General features: G+C 33.8%; 1 protein-coding gene across 1 annotated transcript in view; it reads left to right on the forward strand.

Moving 5' to 3' along the window:
- Positions 1 to 15,840, forward strand: part of LOC114334179 (protein rhomboid-like) — a 451,337-nt gene that overhangs the window by 417,562 nt on the left and 17,935 nt on the right. The window contains exon 6 of the mRNA XM_050648374.1: positions 4,135 to 4,252. Coding sequence (XP_050504331.1) covers positions 4,135 to 4,252 — 118 coding nt within the window. The remainder of the gene's footprint in view (positions 1 to 4,134; positions 4,253 to 15,840) is intronic.

Here is a 15,840-nt window from a genome sequence, read left to right on the forward strand (position 1 = left end):
TGCTATCTGTTTTATTTTCAGCCCTGCAACATTTTGAAAAAATACTTTTTAAAATATATATTTAAAAAATATTTTTTTGCGAAAGCTGGATTGCAAAATTTATTTTGCAAAACCTATTGAACCGATCTTACTAAATTTACAGTATTATTTTATCATATCATAAAGTTTTGGTGAAATATGAAGGTCCTAAGTGTTAGTAGAAATGGTTGAAAAACGTAAAATGCAAATACTCGTGTTTTTATGTTTTTTTCGCAATTATTGCTATTTTGCAACAAGGGTAACAATTTTAAAAAAATTTAACCGATCTTATATTGTAGGAAATTTAATTACGCAACTTTTATTTTTGTGCAACTTTTCTCGGAACTGAATACTTTTAAAGTTATAATCAAAAACGAAGAAAAAATCGAATTTTTCCTTCATTTTGACATTTTGATTATTTAAACAATGTTCCGGACCTTTTTGAGTGGGAGGATAACTCAATTATTATTATATAGGTTAATTCCAAGCCATTTCTGCAAAAAAATTGAGAGTCGCCTCTCAACGTCCATCTCAAAACAGATCCGCCCTGGACTAAGAAGGTCTGTACTGCGAACGATTTAACTACTGTGTACTGCGAAGCATCCAATATGCCTAAGCACGTCACGATTTATCGTTACTCCAGCAGTTTGGACTAATGTTCTACTACATGCAGTACGATAAATAAATCCTTACGTGTGTAGGCCGTTTTAAGCCACTCACGATGTGATCGTGCATCCAACAAAATCGTAACGATTTTACCACAGAGACTGGCCTGTCTGCTGCAGTTGATTTTGTCGAACGGCACCGCAGTACCGTGAGTGCCCCGCTTTAGTGCTAGGTTTTCATCCAACGTGACCCTAAGTCGATATTTGAACTCTTCGTCGAACTTTGCAAGTACATACCTATTTGTTCTTGTCATCACTTATGTCATTTGTTTCTTAACTTTAAAACAACAAAAGTTACAGGGATGCCAAACGTCACCAACTCTACTTTTAAAATATTTTTAGAACAAGCACTAACAACTTAGGTCAAACTGACAAGTCAAAATATAGAGGTGTGGGAATGCCCATAAGGAACGATTATCTCTATACATTGTGTTTCGCAGACGACCAAGTGGTGATGGCTCAGGAATGCTCTGATGGTGATAAGGAAGATATCAGTTATATGGTAAGAAAACTAAAAGAGGAATACAGAAAGGTGGGTCTGGAAATAAATATGAAGAAAACGGAATACTTAGCAGTATCGGAATAAGACGTAAAAAATTAAGAACTAGAAGAACACGTAGAAATAAAAGGAACGAAGAATTTTAAGTATTTGAATTTTATAATGTCGAAAAACGGAAAAACAGAAGAAGAGATAAAAAATAGATTGGGACAAACAAGATCTTGTATAAGACAACTCCATAGTGTACTAGCAACAGTACTACTAAGATCATGTCATATGCAACAGGAATTTGGATAATAAACAAAAAAAACAAAGGAGCATTCTGGCGACCGAAATGGAATACTGGAGAAGATGCTGTAGTCTGACCAGAAGAAACAGAATACCAAATGAAGAGATAAGGAGAAGAATGAAAGTGGAAAAAATATCTCTGCAGAAAATATATGGATAAACAAGGTGACAGAATGGAACCCAAGAGAAACAAGAAGGAGAGGACGACCGAGAAAATCATGGAAAAATGAAGTCGACGAAGCCATGTCAAAGAAAGGATTGGAAGACGGAGACTGAGAAGATCGTAAAAATCGAAGTCCTGGTTGACGGAAGGAAACTGCGCTAGCTATAGATAACTCTTTATATAAATATACATCGAAGTGGGCGGTATCATCTTACTTTTCATTATTGTTATATTATTTTGTCAACAAAAGTGTTGTCTTCCTAAAATTTCTTACTGGTAATCTATTACCGTCTTCTATTGTTTTTTACTTTCTCACTATGCACCGAGACCGAGCCGCAGTTTATTTATAAATCGATTTTGTGTACTGGAAAATTTCATTGACTCGTTTATTGATTTGTTTATTTAAAAAAGTACCGGCCTATTTATATTCTAAATTCTGGCGAGAACGCTCCCGTCGGTGGCTTTTCACCAACTCTCCTTTTATTTGTATACGAAAACAAGTCTGGACTTGAATGTATCGAGCATTATGCTCTCACTTAGAATGCCCGTTATTCTATTTCCGTCCGCGTGTCTTCATTTTGTTCTTTATTTATTTTTTTTACAAATCACAAATTGAAACTTCAAGGCTAAACGCTTCGTAGGTGTGATAGGTGAATTCCTACACTGAAATAAATGATGAAACGCCGTGATCATTTTTCGGAAACGTTTATAGTGTTGTCCAAATTTACAGAATTGAAGATGTTCTCCAATTCTGCGCATATAACTCTCTCATCTCTATCATCTTCACATAAATTTTTTTTTAACTCTACACTACGATTAGAGCAACCGTATCACAGACTGAAGACCAAAAGACGCATCAACTTCGACAATTCTTTGTTATTCTCTCTTTTAACTGACCAACATTAAGTACATCAGATCAGCTAGGGAATAAACCTTAATATAAAATTCTTGTCCTCTCAGTTGGTTTAGAACGATTAGAACGATAGAAAGATTCTAGTACAATCTTCGATCAAGAATAAAGATTTACTCAAGAATAAAGATTTACAACCAGTTCTTCGAGAATTTTAGGGTAAATAAGAGACTAGGGAAGGTCTGCAGTCTTATCTCCAACACTATTCAAAATCTATCAGAATGAGACACTGAAGAAATGGAGGAGATCATGCTCTGTAATGGGTATACCATTAAATGACGACACAACCCGCATATAATATGCTTCATGACGCGGACGCGTCAATCAAGTAGTCATCGCATAGGACCAGGAGGATCTGCAATTATTCATGACAAAGCGATTAATACAAGAATACGAGCGATAGGGTCAGGGTCTACATGTTAACTGAACAAAAACGAAATACATGTGCGTAGGAGGAGTTGAGAACGATGAACTAAACGTAGAAGATGGAGATATAATTTCGTCATGTTCCGAATATATCCATTTGGGGGCAAAAATGAAGAGAACAAAAACTCTTTGTTATGGAAATGGATTTTTGGCGCTGATCAGCAGAAGATATATCCAGAATGATGCACGTAACAAATGAAAGAAAGAATTAGACATATCATGGGCAGAACAACCACGTTCATATAAAGAAATACTGCAAAAACAGCTTATTTGGTACAGACATGTACAGAGAACGACATCCCCGTTCTTGGAAGCAGCCCCTCATCGTGGATTGGCAGCCATCTGAGCAAAAAAAAAACGAAGAAGACCAAAAACCGACGCTGCGGCAGACCTGAGATATGCCCATCAGAGGGGAAGATGTGCCTGGCTTTTCCCTACCATTGTTGGTGTCAACTCAACAGTGTAGTGGTAAGCCTATGCTATGTTACGGACAATGATGTAAATTGGACATTGACGTTAAAGACATTGGCATTGCCGTAAATGTCCATTTTCCTTGGTTATTAGCGACAATGCCCGGCCTTTAACGACAATATCATTAGCTATTGGCCAATGTTGTAAAAGTTTTCATCAATAACCGGTCAATAACGACAGTGGCCAGAAGCAAATGGCCAATGTGGATAAATAATAAAATTATACATTTTTTTGGAGGCTAAGCATTTTTATATTGACAAGATAGTGAACCATGGCATGCTGTAACACTTTTTACATAAATATACTACGAGTACGTCATTTCAGCACGAGAACAGAAGTGAAACAAACAATAAACATAACCTAGCTTTTAGTCAAAATTTTAACATTGACCGATCAACAACGGGCATTGTTGACATTGGCCGGACATTGATAGAAATGTTATCAAGTTTCTATGGACAATAACGTTAATATCCAACCATTGTCGACAATGACTAATTCAACTGGCCATTGTCGATATTGACCGGTTAATAACGTTGTTGACCGGATTCACGTTATTGTCCGTAACATATTATATTATAGACTCTATTTAAAATATTTTTTGTCACATATTTTCTTCTACGGGTTTCTGCCTCTAGCTGCTTTTCATTTAGATTTGAACTAGATTTTAAATATAATTATAATATATTTTTTTCAGGATGGTTACCATAGTGGCGAATGAGTTTTTGACTGATGACAGAGATAGAAAATACTATGCCGACCACTACACGTGTTGTCCTCCTCCTATTTTTATACTAACCGTTACCTTAGCCGAGGTGAGTACGTAGATTTATTGTAATAATTATTGTTATAATTTTATTTTAAAGATATCGTCACTGTGTAGATTATATGGGAACCTGTTGCATCGGGGTTGATCTACAGAAACAGATTTTGCAAATGTTTTTGCTCCTTTTCCCCTGTGCTATAGTTCGTTTGTGTTTCTTTAAGGCATTTGTTAGAAGCTTCTTTGGGATTTTTTTGTACATTTACTTGACATATTACACAAAAGACAAAATTTAAAGATTACCAAACGATTTTTACTGATTTCGTCTACACTTTTGTCTATACATATAATGAGAACTTCTGCTATAACTATGCCGTTGATATATAAATATACTGTAAGCATAAAAACTATAGAGAAATAATAAATATCCCGAAATATTCAAACTGATCTAGATACGTTCCTGGCGTTTATAAATAATTGACCATTATATTTTATAAATACCGTCCGGAAAAAGTTATTTGTTAGATTAAAGAGGTAAATAACCTCAACAAAATAAAAACGAAAATCAAAATAAACTTCGAATGTGAAAATAAGTTTTTTAAATCTGAAATTCCGGATAACAATCGATTATAGTGTACACTGTATCAGTTAATAAAAATAAGTTTACATGGGTCTAGCCACAATTATTGAATATAATGAAAATTACATTTTAAATAAATATTATTTGACGTTTCGACTTCCACTCCGAAAATCATTCTCAAAAAAAAAGAACAATATTATTGATACACTTGGCCTCGATCTTGTAGGAAACAGCATGCGTGTGGTTGAAAATAATTTGAAGGTGGTGGTTGACCCCAGGAGTAGCAAATTCTGACTGTTGTATGTGTTTTTTTGTTATATATGTTTGTGTTGTATCGTAATTTTGATTTTGTAACATTTTGTGTTTGTGTATTGTGTGTTGGATATGTATTGTGCATAAAATTGTAGATGATGTGTTACTTCGCTATTGTTGGTATGTTCTTGCTATTGACTTCTTGTTTTAGTATTGATAACCAAAGCCTACTACATTCTGCCGATGGATTTGCTACTTATTTTTCTTCATTTAGTAGGATGAGGGCTCATTCTTTGACTTTTCTCTTTTTCATGTCTATCTCTTTCATGATTATTAATGTATCTTTTCCTTGTACTTTGTATTCATTGTCCGAGACATGTTTGCTTATTCTTCTTCTTCTCCCTTTTTGTATGTAGGCTTTAAAGCCTATTTCTTCTTCAATATTAGCCTCCTAAATTGTTTAAATTATCGCTCCATCTTTTTCTTGGTCTGCCAATACTTCTCCGTCCATTTGGTGACTTATCTCGTGCTATTCGTACTATCCTAAGCCTCTGACATTCTACTAATGTGTTTGTTCCACTCCTGTTGCCGTTTTGTCACCTATCCATTAATGTCTTCTACATTGCATGATCTTATGTTTTCGCCTCTCTCCCTATCCAACAGACTTTTCCCTGATATTCATCGAAGTATTTTCATCTCTGTTGTTTCTAGTCGTCTCGTTTTAGATGTGTCAGGTCTTGTCTCCGCCGTGTATGTCAATATAGGTCTAATTGCTGCTTTATAGATTCTTGCTTTTGTGTATTGTTTTAGTAGGTGTTTGTTCTTCCAGATTGTGTCATTAAGAGATCCCGCCGCTTAACTTGCTTTTAAGCTTTGTTGTCGTACTTCCTCTTCAACATCTACGTAACTGGTTATATCTATTCCCAGATATCTAAACCTTGCTTCGTGCTTTATTACTTTCCCATCAATTTCGATTTTACATCATAGTGGGTATTTAGATGTCATACATTTGGTTTTCTACAAGAAAACGTTTGATGGAAAAGATATTATCACTATAATTAAGCGAAATCGCCTGCAGTGGGCAGGACATGTAGCCCGAGCCCCTGAATCGAACATGATAAAAAGGATTCTAACAGCTCAACCTGTGGGAATGAGAAGACGGGGTAGACCAAAGTTGAGGTGGATGGACGGGGTAACACAAGATGCCGAGAAGATCGGAGTCGGCAACTGGAAAGTGCAGGCAAGGGACAGAACAGAATGGCGTAGAACGCTTGAGAAGGTCGAGGCCCTCTAAGGGCTGTAGCACCATGATGATGATGATGATGATGACATTTGGTTTTCTTTGCTTATATTATCATATTGTATTTCTTGGCTGTTGTATTAAAGATGTGTGTTAATCTTTGGAGATCGTCTTCTGCCTCGGCGATTAAGGGTCGATTCTCACTATACCTCCCATTTACTTTCAATACGCATGGCATTCCGTTTCCATAAAATATTAAATACAAATCATATAGTATATGCCCACTTTCCGTTACGTTTACCTACCATTCCCGAAGCTTTGCGTTCAATATCGGCCACGTATTTTTCGGCGACGTCTCGGATACCCTATGGATAATGTGAATATTGCTATTACCTCGCGGTTCAGTCACGTATTTTTTTCTACGACAAGGTGTGACTTGTCGGGTAGAGTATGGAATGGGGGAATACAAAGCGGTTATGGATAAGGGGAATACATGGTGAGAAAAATTTGGACAATAAAAAATTTATAGAACTTGTCTGACATGACTTTTTAATTTTGAAAATAAAAAATACAGTGATAATACATTTAAAGACGGCAATATTTTGGGCGGCTGTTGCCAAGGAATTAAAATATTTTCTTCATCCAATATCTTCTTAAGCAATTCCGCTGGTTCATCGGCGGATTAATAACCTCTGCGGAATATTGTGACTCCATTTTTTGCTTGTTCGACCGATACTTCTATCGATTGGTGATTTTCTTGCTATTTTGACCACACGTGTCTCTCTATTCTGCTATGTGGTTGTTCCATTCTTTTTTCTTCTATTTAGTGTCCATTCGTTGATACATCCTGGGATATATAGTCCTGAACATTTCAGGGACTACCTTCTTCGCTTTCCGGTGACACAATTATAATATGTCTGCTTGTTCCAACTGCGTCGCTTCACTAGAAACAAAGTTAGAGAACTATAGGTTCTTCCAAGTTGTGCGTTACCTTTTTCGCTTTCTGGTGACACAATAATTATAATATATCTGCTTGTTCCAACTCCATTGCTTCACCAGAAACGAAGTTAGAAAACTATAGGTTCTTCCAAGTTGTGCGTTACCTTTTTTGCTTCCCGGTGACACAATTATAATATATCTGCTTGTTGCAACTCCGTTGCTTCATCAGAAGCGAAGTTAGAAAACTATAGGCTCTTCCAAGTTGTGCGTTACCTTTCTTGCTTCCCGCTGACACAATTACAATATATCTGCTTGTTTAAACTGCGTTGCTTCACCAGAAACGAAGTTAGAAAACTATAGCTTTTTCCAAGTTGTGCGTTATCTTTTTCGCTTTCCGGTGACCCAATTATAATATATTTGCTTGTTCCAACTCAGTTGCTTCACCACAAGTGAAGTTAGAGAACTATAGGCTCTTCCAAGTTGTGCGTTACCTTTTTCTCTTTCCGATGACACAATTATAATATATCTGCTTGTTCAAACTCCGTTGCTTCACCACAAGCGAAGTTAGAAAACTATAGGCTCTTCCAAGTTGTGCGTTACCTTTTTCGCTTTCCGGTGACAAAATTATAATATATCTGCTTGTTCAAACTCCGTTGCTTCACCACAAGCGAAGTTAGAAAACTATAGGCTCCTCTAAGTTGTGCGTTAACTTTTTCGCTTTCTGTTGACCCAATTATAATATATCTGCTTGTTCCAACTCCGTTGCTTCACCCTTGCGGCGTCGCCTGCATAACATAATATTTGGATTTCTTTGTTCCCCATTCTGTAACCATGACCTTTACGTATTGCTTCTATTATTTCGTCCATTATTGGGATTTCTCCTTTATTAAACATGTTTGCATTTCTGGGATTTCTCGAAGTCTGTTCATGATATCTATATATGTTTCATGCATCATGCTGGTTTATCCTGACACTTAGTGGTTTTGTAATTTTTCCCTGGTAGAAATTGTTGCATTCACAGGGTATTTTATAGATGCATTTTTTTTATCTTTCTTGTGTGTTGTTGGGTTTAGATTTGGACAGGATAGATCTGTTTGTTGGTTGTTTTGAATGTTGTTGTGATGTTGTACTTGTTCTATATCCTTTTAATTTTTTCTGGTAAGCCATTTATATATGGTATTGTTGTCATCTTTGAGTCCCTTCTTGGTATTGCTTGTGTTATTTTGTTGTTTCCTTTCTTCAACGTCTATGCAGGCTTGCAACCTATATTCAAATGACCGAGTCACATACATTTGTAAGTCAATCTTCTTTTATTATATTTTTCATATCAAATATGTCGTTGTTGGAGGCTTCTGGTACACAAGGTTTTTGTATAACCCCATATGAAAAAATCAGTTCTTGACAATTCCAGTGATCACAGTGGCCAAACAGTAGGTCCTTTCTCACTATCCACCTTGCGGAAAAGTTACTACATATTTATATCATTGTGAATAAGATCAGTGTGCTGAACTAGAGCACCTTCGTGTAAAAACCACATTCTTGTCGAAAATTAAGTGGAACATTTTGCACTAGTAATGACAAATGATACAATGGAAGCCGACAGGAAGGCGAAAAACGAAAGGCTCAGAACGAGATGGTTGGATGACGTGGAAGACGACCTGAAAGCCATGAACATAAAACAATGGAGAAGAAGGGCACAAGAGAGATCTGAATGGAAGGACATAGCCAGACAGACAAAGTCCAATACAGGGTTAAGATGCCCAAAAAAGAAGAAGAATGTTAATGACAAATGATTATTTAGGAAATCCAGATATATACATAGTACCATTCACTCGGCCTTCAAAATATGTGGTCCGATCACATAATCCCCGACAATACCACACCAAACATTTATAAAATTTAGAGCTTAATGCCTCGACAAGTAATGGCCATCGCATCGGAATGAACAGGGATTGTGAGAGGAATATGAAAAAAATATTCAGAATGTCCTTTTTAAAAAGTGTATGTTTGCGTTTTCACGTAGTTATTAATAACCCTGTAGAATTGGACACATTATCCAAGCCTGGAGAATTAGGCTATTGATTATGTTCAAAATAAGAGAGCTAAATGGAACTACAACGTTAACGGGATTTTATTGCTTCATATGGTCAATGGATCTCTTCTATATTTGAAAAAACCGCGGAGTGCTACCATTTAAAGGCGTGCCTTTTTGAGAAAGGGGTGAATTATTAGTCTCTAGGCACAGGGTGAATTAGGGTAAGTTCTATGCAATTTTGATACAAACACGTCTACAGGAAAATTGTTCTAAGTTAAATTTGCTATCGAAATATCTTATTTTAAAGTCAAAAATATTTTTTTTACAAAAATATGTTCAAAAGACAATCAATAAAAAAACACGAAATAAAGCAATTTTGTTTTTTGCCTCATAACTTTTTTCCACAGGGATATAGGTATAGGCATTGCTTCAGCGAAAAATAACTTCCATCCTTCCTCTTTAAAATTAAGTTTAATAAAAGTCTCTGGGATTTATGGTTTCCGAAATAGGATTTACCAAAGTTCGCCGGTCACAGCATTTTTGGACCATTTTCCCCATTATTTCGCAAACATTATTCTGTAACTTTTTTTTACGCATTTCTAGGTATATACAATGGTACATTAAGTAGAAAGAGAGAAGTCAATTACCTTTAAAATGGTCTACTGTATAAGGTTGTACGGCTGTTTTAAGCAAGTTATGCTTTTTCGTGGTTTTATACTTTTAGTAATTTTTGATAATTTTAATGATTATTTTTTAAATTTCTCATTATGACTGTTTTCTTGTACCTACATTTGGTATATACATTGTGGAATGAAAAAAAGCTTATTTTCTTCTTTCCTTTAAAATGGTGTATCGCAAAAAATTCTAGGACTGTTTTTAAACAAGTAATTCGTAGGATATCCAAGAGTATCCGTCAGTTGAGAAAAATTTTAAATTTATTTTATTTTTTTTAATTTTTTTTCAATTAGGAGAATATAATTGCATATTATAACATAATTTTTAATTCCAAATAACTTTTCTTAATAACACTTTTGGATATTGTGAAATATAAAGGTACTTTACTGTTGAGCGAAATTCATATTTTTTAAAATACCTCGTACACTATTGATAAAATTTTATATCTGATGATTGGTTTTACACTATGCAGATCATTTTATAAAGAAAATTTTTTTTCAAAAAGTTAATAATAAAGAAGTTTTCCATATGGTTCCAACTTAGTGGGACAATAGACTATTTTAAAGGTAATTGACTTTTCTTCCTATATAATGTGACATTGCATATGCCTAAAGCTACGTAGAAAAAAGTTACAGACAAATGTTTGAGAAGTAACAAGGAAAATGGGCCAAAATCACTGTGAGTGGCGAACTTTGAAAAATCATATTTTGGAAACTGTAAATCATCGAGACTTCTACCAAACATCATTTTAAAGAGGAAGGATGGAAGTTTTTTTTTCGTGAAGCAATGCCTACACCTATATCCCCGTGAAAAAAAGTTATGGGAAACAACAAAATTGCTATCTTTCGTGATTTTTTTCTTGCTTTTCTTTTGAATATATTTTTGTAAAAAAAATATTTTTGACTTTAAAATGTGATGTTTCGATAGTAAATTTAACCTGGAACAATTTTCCTGTAGACGTGTTTATACCAAAAGTGCATAGAACTCACCCTAATTCGCCCTGTGCCTAGGGACTAATTCACCCCTTTCTCAAAAACGCACCCCTTTAAAAGGTAGCACTCCACGGTTTTTTCATATTTAGAGGTCCATTGACTATATGAAATAATAAAACCCTATTAACGTTGTTTCTAAAATACATAATCAATAGCCTAAATATCATTGCCTAAGATTGCCTTACATTTTTTCTAAATAACTTTTTTGAATATTCTCTACCATAATGGAAATATCGACCAATTTCACACTAAAAACTCATTAGTATATTTAATCATATAATTCAATAGAGTTATTTCCGTATTTAATGAATTATTCCAAACAACTACCCACTTCTTAAATCTCTATATTACTAATATACCGTTAGACCCCGGCAAACTACTGACGGCCACCAATTTGCGCAAACTACTAAAAAAACACCTCCATATTTTTTGTGACCACACTATTAGAAGTTCCTATCTATATACCTGCTTAAGGCTTATAATTTGACAGGGGCTATCGATAGCAGCAACATTAATAACCCGAGGGGTAAAAAACGTCTAAGCAATTTTCGTTACCTACATCACTTTAATTTGGAAACCTGCGTCAGATGCGAAGCGACATCATTTCTCTCCCCCGGTGCTGTTTCCCATTAAATTAGGGTAAATGTGTCGAAAAATATGTTCATTTATTTTTGGAATAAGGAAATATCTTTCTTTTTCGAATCGGCAGCCAGACAAAACACACGTGCCATACATAGGCGGTACACCTAAGGGTGGAAGCGGAATACGATCATATTTGACAGTAGCGTAGCTAGCCCCACAGGGGCTCCATATCAAAGTTTGTCGCGGGACCCTTTTCCACCACTGATATGGTATAGCGCTAAAAAAATGTTCAACAAAAGAACAAAAATGCTTGTATAGAATAGAATACAAATATGCTTTATTGTCACTGAAAATTTTACAAGTTTATGGACAAAGTTTACAAAGAGTAGGAAAAAAACAATAACAAATACAGTTTACTGAAATTACATAAATCCTCAATATTATTACAAAATAAAAGATAAAGAAATAAAACAAAAAGATGGTGTCTTTTAATTAGTTTTTTTTTAAATACCTCTAGAACACCTCTATTTAGAAAAACGAAAACTGATACGTCTGTTTATCTTCCAGAGATACATCGATTTCATCATTTGCGAATTTTTAGTATCAGTCATATGCGTCCCCTTTGGGTAAGGCAACGGTTATTTTATCGCATTACTTTTTTGTCTTCAACTTTTAAGCATTTTTGACACTGGATTAATAAACTGTGAGGTATTCTAGTACTAAAAGTTAGTCTTACTTTAAGTCGGTAGCATACACCGTTTTCTAGAAAAATCGATTTGAAAATTTTTCGTTTTTTGAATTAAAATTGGAAAACAATTAAAACAAAACAGTGTATTTTACCGACTTAAAGCAAGACTAACTTTTAGTACCAGAATATGTCATAATTTAATAATCTAGTGTCAAAAATGTTTTAAAATTAAAGACAAAAAAAGTAATGCGGTAAAATAACCGTTGACCTACCCGAAACGGACGCATGTGACCGGTACTAGAAATTCGCAATTGATAAAATCGATTCATGTACCAGTTTTCGTTTTTTGTTTACACAGTTTTTTTTTAAATTTTTCTCAAATTAAAAAACACAAAATTTTCAAATCGACCTTTCTAGAAAACGGTGTATCCTACCGACCTAAAATAAGAGTATTAGCTTTTATTACTAGAATACCTCACAATTATTTAATAATCCAGTGTCAAAAAGGCTTAAAAGTTACAATAACCGTTGCCCTACCCAAAACGGACGCCCATGACCGGTACTAGAAATTCGCAATTTATGGAATCGATTTATCGCTGGAAAATAAATAGGCATACCAGTTTTCATTTCTCTAAATAAAAGCGTTCTGGGGATATTTAAAAAAACTAATTACAAGACGCCTTCTTCAAAGAGCTCTAGCTCCTTTAGGAAGCATTTTTTCGGACTAGGTGATTTGGATTAAATCTTAATATTTTGAGCCCAGGAATCTACAGTTAAAGTATTTCCAATTATTAATGAAAGACCCTGTATATTGCAAAATTTAAATAAATTTCAAATTGCATAATACAACCTTAGGAACTAATATATTATAAAATAATAAGTTCTGCGTATCACACCCAAATATAGATAATAATAATAAACCTAATAAACTCTAATACACCAAAGTCGAAAAATAGATTTTTGAATTGTTGAGACTCATTGTTTGAAAACAAATTCAATTTTTCAAGCCAAGGGTGAATGGACATTGAAAATGAGCGTAAACAAAGAAGCTCTGTTCTTTAACAGCGAGCAACCGGCAAATAGATATACCTAAATACAATTTATAGATAAAGAACAGATTACACGAAAATATGCGCAAAAAATACAGTGTTTCAAATATTCAAAGGTAAAGCGATTACAAATATTACACTTTGGTATAATACATTATACAATGCCTCACACACAGCCAACGGTGAATAGACAATAAAAAGTAGCTTGAAAACAATAAGCTCTGTTGTTATAGAACGGCGAAAGGCAGAAAATAGATAGGTATCTGTACATAGTTTATATTATATAGATAATATAATCCATTACACGAAAATGCCGATACCCAAATAATATACACTGTTTCAAAGCGTTTTAGTAGTGAAATAATGATTGTATAATATGTTGTTCAATTTTTTGAATGGAGTTTTGTTTCGACATGCCGCTCTGGGGCCCCTGAATGTCGGGGACCCCGTATAATTGATACGTCGGTAGCTACGCCTCTGATATTTGATTAACTACGAAAATAAATTATGTGTACAATAAAAGAAAACGGAGATAAAAGAAAGAATAGTTTTCCTTGGAATAGAGTCATTCTAGGAATTGAACAGCTTATTGTTCTAGTTTTGAACAATTTGCTGTGCGCAGGCGCACTGTGTGAACTGGGAATAAAAAATCAACTTAAACTTTCATCTACCGAAAAAAATACGTCCATTACTTACCATCCGGATCCATTGGACTAGTGACTAGTGGGTTAAATGAACGAATAAATAAACTAATTTTTTGTCAAATAAACTTATCTAAAGCATTTGATATAAAATAAAACATATTTAATTCTAAAACCAATACTGTGAAAAATAATTAATATGTAACTATATAATATCAATAACTATACAGGGTGTAACAAAAATTCAGGTCATAAATTAAATCACATATTCTGGAACCAAAAATAGTTCGATTGAACCTAACTTACCTTAGTACAAATGTGCACATAAAAAAGTTACAGCCCTTTGAAGTTACAAAATGAAAATCGATTTTTTTCCAATATATTGTGTAGGAAGTGAGTAAAAAATGTGCTCCTTGCACAAGCATATTATCTATATTTTTGACAATATCGAAAATTAATATGTATACAGAAAATAAGTTTATAAAAAATAATTTTAAAACATTGTTTACTTACAATAATAACTATTTTTCAACATTTTTCCTGCGATAAAGTTGAAAATTCAAGTTTGTGCATTCATGCAATACATTTTAATAATTATAAATTTAATGAACAATTCTAAAATAAGTAGGTACCATATTTAGATCAAACAAAGTGCCAAAAGCATGGATTTCACGGGAAAAGGACATGGAACGAGTTGTTCATCATGCCATGCCCATAGACCAGTTGGGAATTGGGAATACATATTATTATAGGCATCTTGTAAAGTCCACAATTCAAAGCATTCTTTTATAAGTTTTAATTTATCATTTGACCTGTTTTTAACTACGTCATTATCAAATCGAACACGAAGTGTACTTGTAAAACTGTTACGGCTCATAATTTCATTGAAAATTTTTATTCCACTTTTTAAGCTCCACATTTCTGATATTTCTTCATTTTCTGATGTATAAACTCAAATTAGTAATAAGTCCAATATTTTTTTTTATTTCTGTACTTTCACTGGTTTCCATTTTTCGTCATATTTCTATTGCCCTCTGCAGTTATCCATTTTATGTTGTTTCGTGGAATTTCATGTTATAAGTTTTGAAGATTAGGCTCTAACAATGAAAATTCTACAGCGACCGGTCAGTGGCAGTGATAAATTTTATTGATCTCATAAGAATCGTAAAGAATAGTAAAAATCTCACAACGTTTATTTATTTAACAGCTTTATAAAATCTAACTGCATTTGCGACAAAATGCAAAAATTGCATATGAATGCTGCTCTCTTCGCATAAAAATGCATTTTAATTTTTGTCGATAGGACAGTCTGATCAAAAGACATCGAATTTTTACCGTCGAGTCGATATAAATTTTATTTAAAAATTTCGAAAAAATATTCTTAGTAAAAATATAGCTTATAAAAAAGTGGAAAAAATGGTGCATGCATAAAGTCTACCGACCAAGTAGAAGCAAATTTGTAACTAATGAAAAGTAGGTTCTTCTTCGTCAAATTCCAAATCGAATATTTCAACGCAAAATAACCAAAAAACGGAGCACTTTTCGGGGAAAACTCGTTACAACTTTTTTAAAGTGCTTAAAAAAGGTTTATTTTTGATTTTTAAAATAACTTCTAACATTAAAAGTAAGTGAGTTACGCTCAAAATATTGTTGACCCCTTTTATTTTTTGGTAAAAAGGATCGCGAAATCTCCACCTAATTAGCACCCCAAATAAATTTAATCGTTACCGCTTCACAAGTTACTTCTTATTTATTCTTTTTATATAACCTGTAAGTTTCATCGGTTCAAAGTGCTTATTTTTGAAAAGGCTTTATTAAAATAAAATTAAAATGGCTTGAACGAATAACTAATCACGAGGTTATGCCAATTTTGAACAACCATAGCATAACCAACTTTTGTCTAACAAGCAAACAAAAAATCCAAAATATTCAGAAAAGCAAACTTTTTAAATACTCTTTGATTTTTT

Source organism: Diabrotica virgifera, chromosome 4 (genome assembly GCF_917563875.1).
Source record: "Diabrotica virgifera virgifera chromosome 4, PGI_DIABVI_V3a".
Classification (NCBI taxonomy): domain Eukaryota; kingdom Metazoa; phylum Arthropoda; class Insecta; order Coleoptera; family Chrysomelidae; genus Diabrotica; species Diabrotica virgifera.